Source organism: Stegastes partitus, unplaced genomic scaffold, assembly GCF_000690725.1.
Source record: "Stegastes partitus isolate 25-593 unplaced genomic scaffold, Stegastes_partitus-1.0.2 Scaffold614, whole genome shotgun sequence".
NCBI classification, from domain to species: domain Eukaryota; kingdom Metazoa; phylum Chordata; class Actinopteri; family Pomacentridae; genus Stegastes; species Stegastes partitus.
This window is the reverse complement of record NW_007578345.1, coordinates 264,346-278,711: the sequence shown is the minus strand read 5'-3', so window position 1 is coordinate 278,711 and position 14,366 is coordinate 264,346. Positions and strand designations below refer to the sequence as shown.

Sequence of the window (14,366 nt, the reverse complement as noted above, 5' to 3'; positions counted from 1 at the left end):
GCCAGCCTCACTGTTTGCAGTCTCTGGGCTAAACTAAGCTTACTGTCTTCTGGCTTTAGCTCCGTATTTGACGGACAGATGGTGCTGAGCTTCTCATCTAACTCGACAAGACATGGAAGAACTGTGTTTCCAAAAGTGTTGAATTATTCCTCTAAATATTTTTACAGGAACCGTTCGTGTCATTACGCTTGAACATCAGAAGCGTTTGTCTTTAATGTCATTGGATGTCCACTGTAGACCTAATAATGCGTCTTATAGGATTATGGCCGATGGCCAGGCGTCTCTTGTTTCAGGTAACTCTCTCCACTCGGTGCTGACACCCAATCATGTCACAGAAACCCAACGACAACGGGTCTTTATGGTAAACACTGTCCAGGGTCGCTACACAGGAGAAGATAAATTAGTGAATGTTAATTAGATGTCAACAGACACCAGACTGGTAAAGACATCTCCTCAGTGTCATCTGCTTGGCATGAGCTTGTATCAAGCTTCAGGTCTGAGATGAAACCGTGTGATGAGACTTAGACACCGTAGCCATGGAGATGGTGGGCACGTAAATAGCAGAGCCTGGAGACAGAAAAGAGAAATTCCCCTTCAACAGAAAGATGTAGAGAGGCCTGGTCTAATGGTGCCGGGTGGACAAAGCCTCCAGCGGAAGTGAGTCAATAGCTTTCAATCATTCCTTCATTCTCTGGATTCACAGAGGTCATGAACTTCCTTTTCTGATGTAAGAGGTCAGGACCCCTGTTTGAATCCTGGTCTCGATCTGTGTTCAGGCTATTAGTGGCAGCGGCTGGTCAATACACGGCTTAAGGAACCATTATTATAAATCACTGTTATATAAGCAAATGAAAAACAGAGTGTATTTTTGATTGGCTTCACTAATACAGGACAAACTATTTCACCTCTGATCCTGCCTGCATCTAATAATAGGACGAAGGTTGTAAAAAGGTTGCAGAAGACAACGCCCTGAAACCAATAAGACTTTGGGATTCATACGAGATTTTGTGAGCAGCTCGCACAGAGGTGGGCGTTCTGGTTTGTATTTCCTGCACGACGGTGAAAAATGGAAATTAGTTTCAACCAGTAACACAAAATTTAATTAAGTTTATTCCAGTTAAGTTTAAAAATTAAATTAACGCACTTTTTTTTTTCGAGCAAAGTGTCCCAATTGTTCCAACTGAAGCATCTGTTTTACCCAAATGTAAAACGTGATTTTGTCGTTAGATTTGTCCCTTTCTTTCCCTTTCTGCTGTACTTAAAGAAAATCTGCAACAGAAAACTGTGTGAATGTCAGATGTACGAATTCTAAAAGAGCAGGAAGCAGTATTTTTGCACTTTTGCTGAAATTAGAAACCAGTTTAAAGGGACAACGTTTAACTTCATGTCGACCAATAAAAGAGATTCATTCAGAACACGTTGTTACAGAAGGACATATGCACAATGCCCCTTAAAGTAAAGCATCAGATACAGAAGAGTGTGACTTTATTCACCTTCTTACTGTTAACATGCAGTCATTGTATAACCGGACATAAAAATGCATTCCTCCCATGAACAATAAAAGAGGGAAGCTCTGACAGGACAAAGCCTAAATAAGTAATAAATATGGCTAAAAAGCTGCATAACCAGTAACATAATATTAGCTTTTACCAGCTCTACTTTCTGCCTGAAGGACAGGAGGCCAAACGCTCTGCTTTTTTTTCTTTATATGCACCGCTGCTCATTTCTATCACACAAGCATTGATGTTGGATTTAAACGTCCAAGGTTTCATTTGTTTTCCGGCGAATCTTTCTGCTTGGTGAGAACAGAGAGGAGTTGGGTAAATGTTAGACGCCACTAGACAACAACATTTGTAATATGTAAGCAGAAGCTCCTTCCAAGTAAATACTCAGCAGCCTCTACTGGCTGGCCGTGTCTTCTGGCTGCTGCTTCTCGTCAGGCCGCCCGTCTCTCTCGTGTTGATTACATTCTCTAATTGCAATTAAGCGTGACTTGACACGACTGACATATTAATTACAACAAGCGCTGGTAACTTTCTCGACTGTTGCTCTTCCTTCTGAGTAATTACCGTCACCACACCCTGAATAAAATATAAAAGAGGACATCAATCGTGATGCGCCGCGCTGCCAAATGGTCCATGTTCACAGAGTTGGTTGTGATTCAGCTCGAAATATTCTGTTCTCAGTTTTTTTTTTTTTTCTTCTTCTTCTTCTTCGTTCGCCTGCCAACACTGTTGCCACTTTCGGCGTGAGCAAAGACCATAGCAACAAGAGACAGCTGGAGCTCCAGCCTGCAAAAAAAAAAAAAATCAAGTATCAAGAACAAAGCCAGATTCTGAGTTCTTGTCATTTTCAGCTGGGTGTGATGTGTCTTCACTGAGCGGAGATGTGGGTCTGCTGTTAACTACGAGTCTTTGCCAGCATGCCGCATTTCAGGCACGCACAAAAAACGCCCACTTGTCTATCAGGACTGTACATCTCAGGATCAGAGACACCAGACTTATTCCATTAGTTGGGCTCATGTGCAGACTGTTTTCTTTTTTTTCTGTCGCCTGGAGGAAAGTCTCCCAAACCCACTGAGGGTTGCCGCAGCAGGTTTTTACAGGCAGTTAGGGACGCGCTGTTTGGAGGACCTTCAGACTCAGCAGAGGGAGCAGACAGCACACAGGTCAAGAAAGGTCCAGCTCGTTCCATCTCAGCCGACACATCTGTTCTGTACTCTCCGAGTCGCCGAATTGTTTCAACCTATTTCAACATTTATTCTTCTGGAATGAAACCGCCGTATATTGGAGAAAACCAAATATATATATTTGTATAACATATAGTGTATATGTAGTATGAAAGGGTTCTTACACAGCTCATATGGTCCACAAGGTTGACTTTACTTATTTACTGATTCTGGTAACGTCTGCTGGGACACCAGCAGTTCCATTTATCCCTACCGAGGGCATCATCAGGGGTTAGCCCCCAATCCGCTAGGTCCTGACCCCAGCTCCTCCCAGGTTTTCCTGGGTCTCCTCCTCCTATTTCCAGGAGTCTCTAAACCATCACATCCATGACCTTGTTGGAGCAAAGATTTTTATGGCTGGATGCCCTTCCTAACGCCAGCCCCAACCTGGAGGACCAGGGCATCACTCTTAGTCTGATCCCTACCTTTCGACCTGATCGGTATGGGTGACCCTACCAGGAGTACCAGGACTCCAGCCGACGTAGCTCTAGAGGTCAATGGGAAACTGCCCCACCACAGTAAGGTTTAAATAACACAGCAAAACGTCCAGTCGCAAAAAGTTTAAATCTTTATATTTTTGTGCCCAAAACACCGTAAACATTTCTGGCAACACAAATGGCAGTAAAACGGTTCAACTGCCTTCTCTTACAGGTGTTTAAAGATAAAGCTAGCAAAAATGTCATGAAACTGAGTAGCTATGACAGTTTTACATCATCTGCACACATGAATGTCTTCGTTATGTTGAGTCAGTTCACACTTAGATACTCTATGTACGATACAAACAGGACTCACTTTCCACTCGTCCCAAATCACAAACCTCACAAACACATCATACATGAGGTAGTTCTGCTCCTGAAGCCTCCAGAACATTTCTTAATTAACAGCTGTTGTGATGTCATGTATTCTTCACTGTACACCTGAGAACACAGGTGCTCCAGATGTTTCTGAGTCAAAGTTTCATGTCCTGGCAGGAGGCCAGCGGTGGCAGCACAGATGTGTCATGGAGGGGACTGACATTCGCAGGGTGACGCCACTGATACTGGTTTGTTCATCAGCCACGGGGGGAAATTTCATTTCACTTTCTCACCTCTTGTTTTTTTTTTTTTTTGTGTGTGTCCTCGATTTTCACAGTGTCACCTCCGTTTCCTTCCTCACGCTCTCACCTTCTCTCATCCTTTAACTTTTTCTCAGTCATGCGTGCCAAAAAACATCCGTGTCCTCCAAAAGCATGAAGGGCGGACTTCAGCGAACACTGATGATGATCTCACATGTAGGGAAAAGTCATGTAGAGCAGCTGCAATCATTGTAAAACATCTGCACGTACATTGTTCACTTCAGGAAAAATGTCAGTGAATTGTATTTATTCTTAATTCCTTATTCCTTCTGTGACAGTTTTCTGCATGTTGGATTCAAAGAGGCTGAAATAGAGCGACAGAGAACATACGTGAGTGCATGTAGGCTTAATGCACTGCGCCTGTGTGTCTCATCGTTTTAGCACCACCTTCACACTTCTAAAAGGACACATCCTATGAGTAGCTGCAAGCTCAGTAATCCATCTCCCTGTCTTCTCTTCAGCTCATAGCACAGGACAGGCACAGGACAGGAACAGGCACACTGCTACATGCTGAAAGGTGGAACAGAAAAGGTGAAACGAGGCGGATGAAGGCGGAGGGCACATCTGTGTGGAGCACAGGCGGTCTTGTCAGTGTGGGAGATGCTTAATGTCGTTGCCTATCTGGTTCAGAAACAGATGGAAAAGTTAGACCTGGAGGCGCTAATTCAGGGAGAAACTGTTCACTGCTTCTGAAGCACATTGTGATGTAAAGTAAATATGAATATGTCGTTTTCACAGCAGATGTTTTGGGTTTTAATGGCAGGAAAAGTGCAAACGTTCATTCAGGTGGTTTCAGGATCCTAACGTTGTGATTTCTGACTCAGTGCCACGGCTTAATTAAAATCTTCCTGTATGTGGTTTTCTTGCAATGTTGAGTCAGAATATCTGCAAAGATCTGTTTAAAAGAGTCCTCATCACTTTTGCACTGCAGTAGCTGTAGCTGTTCATCTCTCCAGTAGAGTAGAATAGAATCAGCAATGTGGCGGCTTTGCAGCGGAGAAGGTTCAGGAAGATTTATTATTTATAGAGTCAGGAGTTAAAGGGGAATTCCTGGGAAACCGGGGGGTGAAGGTTCGTGGTGGGGAAACCAGTTTGTCGGGGCCGAGGTGCCAGACGGGGTCCAGTCCGAGGTGCAGGTGGAAGTGGTGCCAGGGATTTCCCGTAGAGGTGCAGGGGTTGGTGCTGGTGGGGTTCTCCGTGCAAGCTGGACAGGGACTGCTGGTGGGCTGGTGGAGGCAGTGCTAGAACGGGCAAAGAGATAACTAGGTTAGCGATGTCGAAGGACTGAAAAACACAAGAGTAACTCAAGACTAGCAGAACTGAGCGGCCACGATACCACGAAGGGCTGAACAGTCATCTGGCACTGGAGCACACGTGAAGGCAGGCTATTAACCAGTGGCTGATGGGAAACAGGTGACAGGTGTGTGACGAACTCTCTGCCGGCCAGCCTGAAACACAGCAGCAGAGAAAACCCACAACACAGACACCAACCGGAAAGCACAGCGAATTTACAAAATACAACACAGAGACCATAATGACCACAAGCAAAACAAAAGCGAAACTACAACTGAATTAAACTAAAATACACATTTGATGGAGTTTACAGTGTTCAAATAAAAACTATCGACACAACACAGTCAGTGAATGACAGCATCAGAGTCTACGTCTCATCTCCCTAAAGCCCGGCAGTAGATCATCAGTACTCCTGCTCCTCCGCTGACTTCGATGGTCTTGTGCCACTGTCTGCATTTCTAGTATGAACAGGGAAGATTTTTGCTTATTTTTCTTTTTTAGAAGGTCAAAGTCCCTGAACAAGCAGCAGTCTGCCGGTGGGCCAAACCCTGCTCAACACCACAGAGCTTCATTTTACATTCTGCTGTGTGCGGATACCAGACTTCACAAAAAATACCAAGTATGGCAGGACTGAAATGTGAAGGAAAGGCTGCATGAAGTGACTGAAAGCAAGTGTTTAAATGCCATGAGAAAGACTTGGATTTCTTTGTTTCCTCAGTGAGATTATGTGACACTGTCAGCGTACATAATATAGACGTTAAAGTCTTACTGTCAACAAACGCCATAAAAAGACCAAAACTGATGAACTGATCTTGCAGTGAATTGATCGCGTTGGCAGGTATTGTCTGAGCGGCTCAAGCTGGATCTGGCTCACAGCTCATTGTTGTCCAACAAGACGTCGGTGAGCCACGTTGTCAGACTCGGCGACACGTTTCTTCATTAACAGGAACAGTTGCAGGTTGTTGATTCTCCACACTCTGTCCTGCTCCTCTACATGCTGACTAGTGCAGCAGAAAACAGTCACCAACAAAGGCACTGTTAAGGATTTTTATGCTGAAACACCTAAATCACTGAGTTTTTTTTTTTTAAACAAGACATTTGTGATCCATTTTAAAAGATTTCTGTCCCTCTTTTTATGAGATTTGTTGACAGGGAGAGATAAAGAGACTTTAAAATGACTTACATGTTAAGGGGTTTAATTAGATGATACAGGAGAGCACCAGATGAGAGTATTTTTACAGCCTGGCCCGATGTGGAACTTTCCAAGAAGGTGATTGTGACCCTGGGGAGGAAGTGTTTATAGCTGCAACAGGCCTCGATCGTTTTCTCTGGTGGGGAGAGGATTCTCCACTTTGTTTACTGGCAGTGTAACTTCATCCATCTTTTCCACTGAAGCCTCTAATAAAAAACAAAAACACTGACCCGGTATCCCACAGAGGAAATTACTGCAGCACCGCAGCAGCCCCTGTAGGAGGAAGGTCAGCTGTCAGCGCACAAACCCAGAAAACATTTATTGGCAAGTCAGAGAAGTAGTACAATAAGAGGATTAGAGATGCCATCTTGCACTCAACATGGCCACAGAAAATGAAATGAGTGAGTCACACTGTGACATAATCTCTCCATTGATTCTGCTCATGTGGCGAAAAGGGCAAATCCAGTTACGATGAGATTGGACAAGAAGTGAAGCAACGTCTCACACAGCGTGACGCAAAAGGGAAAACCCTAAATAATAGACAGAGACGTTTTTTTTGGTGACTACAATGCCACTTTGTTCATTGTGTAATCCGTTCTCAGACCCAAATATCAGTCGTGTACTTTGTGCTGCTGATAATAGTCATCCCTCACTCCTCCAGTCTTTATCTGACTCGCCTCTCTTTGCCCTGAATTCCTTCCTCCTGCTGCGTTATCTCTGCTGCAGCGATGGAAAGTAACAAAGGACATTTACTCAAGTACTTTACTTGAGTAAATGTCCATTTCAGGCTGCTTAATTCTTCCGGTCCACTACCTCTTAAAGAGGTGTTTTACTTTCTATTTCATTTTACAGCCTCAGTTACTTTAAGAAAGACTTTAAGCAAGTGGTGCAATAACCAGCTTTTAAAAATACAACATAGTTAAAGATTAAATGTGATTTTATTCAACCTTTTTGGCTTCTTACAAATAACGTCTAGTTAGTCACATTTCAGATGACTGACTTCATTCCTCCAGACTTCTCATGTGGTTTCATTTGAATAAATGATCCAATATTTCACCAAAAATGAAAGATTTCTTCTTCTTCTCCTGTGAACAATCTGACACCCTCTCACATTTATCTGTTGTTTGAGCAGTTTGAACCAGTAACACCTGCAGGAGCCACAACAGTAACGTGCTGCTGACACATCGATGCTTCACTATTAATAATCACATGATGTCATGTGTAATAACATGTCAGACGGAGGGACCACACCGGTGCCACTTTTATTTTTACTCCTACCATGTTTGTTGTCACTACTTGTGTACTTTTATTTAAGTAAATGATCTGAATACATTTCCTCCCCTGGTCTGGACAGAAACAGTGTTTTTAGCCATATTTTGGCCACAACTTAATTGATAATCCTGCTGTGGTGAGTTCAAGGACTTTGTCACATGGACTGTCATAACACCTGTTGGATGTGTGACTGTAGTCGTGTTCCCCTGAGGATGAGTTGTAAGAACGCTGGTGACTTTTTATCAGGGTCACTGCCAGGTCAAAATTGTCCAGTAAGTATTTTGTCCACCATTAGCCTCATCTGTACTTTGTACTAAATACTAATTAGGATCTCTGAGATAATCTAGAAAGACAAAATTAAAACTCTTGGTGGGCACTCTAGTGTGCTAATGTTAGCATTTAACCCAGTAAAGTTTCAGAGTGCTGGTTTGAAACACGTTAAGCAAACAGATGGGCAGCAGACGAGTGTTGAAAAGAGTTTGCAAAACTCTGTATTCGTATTTTTTATTTCTTCAGCATGGAAACACATCACTCCTGTAAATAAGTGACATGAATCCAAGCTGCTGTTCTGTTCAGACTCTCGGGACAGATCAAGTCATAAAAATAACTCAGTTTGATGAACACAGTTATATTTTTCATTATTATTTTTATTTTTTTTCTCTCTGGTATGTTCAGTGTGAGCTGGATGAATGAGGCCAGGTAGCACCAACTAAGACGTGTCTGATAAAACGTAAAGTTTGGAAAAGTACACAATAAAATGCTTTGTTTTTCATTCCTGGGAAATAACTTGGCTACACGTCTTTTAAATCTCAGTTTCCTGACCGCTCTGTGAGGAGCCTCCTGCTAGCTGTCGGTGGAAACCCTCCTCTCTCGGCCGTTGCTCCTTCAGTGGAGCATGAAGCAGACCCGACCTTGTGCTGTGAAAGCAGTGTGAAAACTGGCCTACATCTGTGGCTCTGCAGTCCGTCATGGCCCAGTGAGGAGCCACTCCCGCACACCTTTTCCAGGACAGGATAGCTTGCACTTCAGGAGGATATTAAATATTCAGTCTCCTGCCTCTCCGGGCCTGTGGGGAAGGGAGGCTCGGGGCTAATTACTGAGCTGGGAGTGTATATGTGTGTATTGTGCATGTGTGTTGTTGTGTTTGTTCCAGATGAGTGTGTGCGTTATGGTTGTGCGGTCTCGATCAGATTCATCTTCCGTTCATGAAAACAGGAAGTGGGATGGGCCAACCCCCGTGACCCCAGTGCTTGTTGTTAAGAGCTAATGAGGTAACACAATAGGAACCATAACCCTCCTTAACAGCCTCAGTGCTCCTGCTGCAAAATGAAATATATTCATCTCAACGCATTTGCTTTAGTGCCTTCATAAGCGCTGTGAGGATACACACTTTAATTGTCTTCTCTCCGCTTCCTGCTGTGCTCTAACAGCAACATAAAGATATTGAATTTCCTCATTATGTGCACAATCCTGTATTTCATGTTGCCAAACCAAAGGAAACCCACAAGTGTGTGGTGCAAAGCGCCGGCTGGGCTTGCCTCATTCTCCCTTTGTCACAGATTTGTCACCGTGATGAGTGTTCTCGGACGAAATTTCTTTCTCTGTGTGCCTGCGTCTATCTGTGTCTCTGCGGTGAGATCACATCTCTGTAATCTCCTCCCTGGCTGACCCCAGTTGGCTTACTACCGAGGGGCAGGGAGGGGAAAAGATGACTAAGAGAGAGAATTCGATGGGGAGGTGGAGCTGGTCATCCTTCAGGTGTTCTCTTTACACAACACGCCCAGGTTCAGTTTCCGTCTTTTGTCCTCGGCATGATTCATCAACTGCACTCCGGCACGGTCAGTGTGTCCAACCAGATAAGCCTTGATCTGATGAGTACGGTTTCCATTGGACGGCCCGTTTTAGAGCCGAGGCTCAGCGATGATGCTGCTCAATCAATGCGCGTACATTTCCTATGATTCAGACTGAGGGGTTTCTGATCACTTATGTGACCTCCACATTCACAAGAAGTACTGAAAGTGGCGATGCTAACTTTCACCTTTTACTGTAAGAAGTCGTGTTGATTTTTCCCGTTTTATTCTCTTGAGTGTGATTATTCAGTAGCACCAAATCTACCTCTAATGGGTCATATCTGAGAGTTCTCATCCATCATTTGGTGTCTCCTGGGACCCCCACCAGGAGGGAGGCTATTTCAGGGAATTTATTTTTTTTGTGCGCCCTTTAATTCACTCTCACATCTGAACTGTTTGGCTGCTAAAGCCGATGTGCCTTCAGTCCTTTCCTCCTCCTGTCCTCTCTTACCTCTTACCCCACGGCAGGGTTTCTCCGCTTTTCGTCCCTCTCTCTTCAAAGGCCAAGGTAGGTGTACAAGTAGTCACCTGTCAAGATTAATTAAAGCTTATGGAGGCAGATTGGTGCCAGCGAATAATCCTGCTTGCCAGTCGCCAGGGACACAGCCTCCACAGTGACCTTGTGTTGGATTTCACACTGACTCTGGGACAAGAATAATAGGTGTGGCACACCTACACAGCCACAACTGTGCGGGCGTCTTAATCCCCGGCACAACGACCAGACCCTATTGTGCTCAGCAGATTATATCATTAATAGGTAGCTCAGGTCTTCAGTGGCCTCCTGCCGCCTTTCACTCAGGCTCACGGGCTATGCATGGGTGTGCTCTGTAAAACAAGCGGTACATTGTGGTTCCCTTGTAGCCCTTGAAGGCGTTGAAGGATTGCGGCAAACTGATTAGAAATGGAGGAGACAGTGAAGAAGTGTGACAGGGATTTTGAAAAGTGTATCAATGCAGCTGCAAATGCTCTCGCTTGTCTCCATCCTTCACTGCCGCTCACTGCAATGTGAGAGAATGACAGAGTAAAAAGACACATCTGCCCCAGAGATCACATTAGTTCTGACCCGATTCCTTTTGAGACGCTGACATGAAAGTCAGAAAGTTAAAGGGGTCACGAAATAATATTACTTTTGCCATTTTTTAAAATGATATTGCAGCAGTTTGAAATAGAGCTTCTCATGGCTCTGACCTTTCTCTGACACTGTTAAAGCCCTTTTTCCTTCATGGAGAGTTTTAACATTCAGCTTGAAGTTCAGGGGACAGTCAGCTCTACATCCACTGCCATGTTCAATTATTCCCTTATTTTTCTGCATTTTAATTTGCAAAGAAGCAACAGTCCTCCTTTAAATCAGGATCTGTGATGCATAAAGCTAAAGCACTGCTTCAATCTACTTTTCTTGGGGTTTTTTGGAAGCATAACTGTGATTAAAAAATAAAAAAGTGTGGTGCCGGCTACGTGTTGGAGGTAATAAGAAGGACTGTGGCGCAATCACAAAACAGATGGCTTCAGAGAGTTTGTATTTTCAGAACAGGCTTTTAATCTTCGAGTCTTTCATTCATTTTAGTCAAGGCGAACATCATCAGTGAAGAAACGTACAGACGATCAAACATCTGCTGCTTGTTAGACGAAGATTAAAAGACTGGATTAGGCAATTAGTCCGAAGATATCCACATTTTGTTAGCATGCATGTCCTGATCGCGTCCTTGCTTTGATTTGTCACCTGAGCAGCTCCGTTCCAAACTTTATGAAGTTGGTAAAGTAACCCTACGGACAGTCTTAGAGGCTAAATATGGCTGAATAAGGAGTGTACATGAGCAGCTGTGTGAGGCACAGCAGGGCTTTGAGCTAAAAGCTGACCTCAGCCTGCTCACAATGACACGGCTAATATGTTGGTGTGGAGCAGGTGATGATGACCTCGTTCCTCATCTTAGTGTCGTGTGCTAACATGTTCGTTTTTGCTAATTAGTGGAAACACAAGTTGATGAGAATGTTGTTCATTTTGCAGCTACTTGGTCACAAACCAAACTGACAGATGAACTAAAGCAGGGGTGTGCAATCCTGGTCCTTGAGGGCCACAGTCCTGCATGTTTTAGATGTTTCCCTCTTCCAACACACCTGATTCAAATGATCAGCTCATCATCAAGCTCTGCAGAAGCCTGATAACGATCCTGATCATTTGAATCAGGTGTGTTGGAAGAAGGAAACATCTAAGACATGCAGGACTGTGGCCCTTGAGGACCAGGATTGCCCACCCCTGAACTAAAGTCTGGCCTGATAATGGCCATAGATGGGAATTCTTGGGATCAGTAGAGTGACTTCTGTGGAGGTCATGAATTTGTGGGTCAACTTTCATAACAATCCTGTTGGTAGTTGTTGTGATTGTTTCCTTAAACCCCAAACTGTTAAAGTTATGGTGCTGCTGGAAGAGAAGTCAGGGTTTGGTTGCATTTCATCCAACAGCTGTTGAGATATTTCAGTCTGAACTAAAGACTGCTATTCCTTCAAAGGGGCACCAGATGAATACGGCGCTCTCCTCGTCCCTCAGACACCTTCAGTATTTTTAAACATTTCTTTCCCTCTGTGTTTTCCAGATCCTGGCGATTATCTCCATCCTCTTCATCGTGCTGTCCACCATTGCCTTGTCTCTGAACACCCTCCCAGAGCTGCAGGACACGGACGAGTTTGGTCAAGCCACAGACAACCCACAGCTGGCCCACGTGGAAGCCGTGTGCATTGCCTGGTTCACCATGGAGTATCTGCTTCGCTTTCTCTCTTCTCCCAACAAGTGGAAGTTCTTCAAGGGTCCTCTGAACGTCATCGACCTGCTGGCCATCCTGCCCTACTACGTCACCATCTTCCTGACAGAGTCCAACAAGAGTGTGCTGCAGTTTCAGAACGTCCGCCGTGTGGTTCAGATTTTCCGGATCATGCGAATCTTGCGTATCCTGAAGCTGGCTCGTCACTCCACAGGCCTTCAGTCTCTGGGCTTCACTCTCAGGAGGAGCTACAACGAGCTGGGCCTGCTCATCCTCTTCCTGGCCATGGGCATCATGATCTTCTCCAGTCTGGTGTTCTTTGCTGAGAAAGATGAAGAAGACACTAAGTTCAAAAGCATCCCTGCTTCGTTCTGGTGGGCGACCATAACTATGACCACAGTAGGTTATGGAGATATTTACCCAAAAACTCTGTTGGGGAAAATCGTTGGGGGTTTATGCTGCATTGCAGGAGTACTGGTGATAGCTTTACCTATCCCCATCATTGTGAACAACTTCTCTGAGTTCTACAAAGAGCAAAAGAGGCAGGAGAAAGCCATCAAGAGAAGGGAGGCTCTGGAGCGGGCTAAGAGAAACGGTAGCATTGTCTCTATGAACATTAAGGACGCATTTGGCCGCAGTGTGGAGCTCATGGATGTCATGGTGGAGAAATGTGATGAAAAAGAAGAGAAGGTTCATGATAATCACGTGTCTCCCAATCCCCAAAGAGGGACCCCCAAACTCAAGTTAGCGACCAGCCCCAGCAGCCCCTCCAAGACCCTGGAATCAAGCTTCCAAGAGCAGGCCAAGCCCTCCAGCAGCCCTCAGCATCTCAGCGCACAGAAACTGGAGGAGATGTACAACAAGATGGCCAAGACTCAGTCGCAGCCCGACCTCAACAGCAAGGAACAAGGGCCGCCGTCCAAAACAGCGAGACAGAGAGTTGAGTTTGAGATGGGAAGCATCCCGACCGAAGCCATCTCCAGCACGGTGGAGGCAGTGACGGACATGAAGAGCATGTCCAGCATCGACAGCTTCATCAGCTGCGCCACCGACTTCCCCGAGAGCTCTCGCTTTTCCCACAGCCCCGTCAGCAACATGCCTGGGAGGGTCAGCACCAACCCCAGCCTGGAGCCCACCATGGAGAACGAACATGAAGGATCTCAGGGCACCTCTACACCCCAGACGGGAGACGGCGTAAAGCCCAGTCCTTATTCTGACAGCCCCAGAGGCCTGCGCTTCAACAAAAGCCGCTCGCTGAAGGTCAACTTCAGAAGCGGCGAGGATTCAGGGACAGGACTCCTCTCAGACAGCTCATCAGTTCAGAGCCCTGAGGTGTCCGTCTACACAACTGCCAGCAGCAGGACACCCAGCAAGAGCCCAGAGAATCTACTGCCCAGCATCTTCACATTCCACGATTCGTCCATCAATAAGTTCATTGATGCCGACACAGACGAAGAGGAGCACCTGCACGACGGTTCGGGCACCAACCCGACCCAAAGACTCCTGGAAAGAGCCAGTCCCAAGTTTGGCCATCAGAGTTCCAACCACATGGAGGGACTCCAGAGGAAGCTGGGGAATAGCACACTGCCGTTAGAGGGGCAGGAGAACCACGTGGCTCAGGAACTACAGCCACTTCAGGGAGAGAAGAGTCACTCTAACTCTTAAGGTTACAAAAAAGAAAGAAACCAGACGGGAGAGGAGGAAGCGGAGGAGGTGGAGAGCAAATAACAAGCACAGTGAACTTCCCGAAAATATGAATGGCACTGAAAACGTTTGAAGAATTACGACACAGAATGCTTCTCCCACGACGATACGAAAAAAAAAAAAAACTGTGGACAATGGGAAAGCGTTTTGTTCTGCTCTCAGACTTTTTCCTTCCAATGACTCCTGAATAGATTCATTTACCGGAAGACTTGAAAGTTTTGAAAGTGGCAACGAATGCAGTCGGATGATTTGTACGATTTCTACATTAGTTTTACCCAGATCACCATCTAACAATTACAGCCTAGTTGTAAGAGTACAATATGTCATTTTTATAAGCAACCCTCTTCAAAGCCACTATAGCAACGGCGGTCAAATCAGTAGCAAACCACAAAGGGCATTGAAACATGGCACATACAGGAGAGATGTTTTCATGTTGTAGTATGAAGGGGTGACGTAC

The 14,366-nt window shown here is 45.1% G+C and overlaps 1 protein-coding gene across 1 annotated transcript in view; it reads left to right on the top strand.

Annotated features, from left to right (window-relative positions):
* The window catches only part of LOC103362904 (potassium voltage-gated channel subfamily B member 1-like), a 36,684-nt gene extending 22,650 nt beyond the window's left edge, over nucleotides 1–14,034 (top strand). Inside the window, exon 2 of the mRNA XM_008289430.1 lies at nucleotides 12,041–14,034. Within this exon, the coding sequence (XP_008287652.1) occupies nucleotides 12,041–13,870 (1,830 nt within the window). The 3' untranslated portion in view covers nucleotides 13,871–14,034. The remainder of the gene's footprint in view (nucleotides 1–12,040) is intronic.
* The last annotated feature ends 332 nt before the right edge of the window (nucleotides 14,035–14,366 follow it).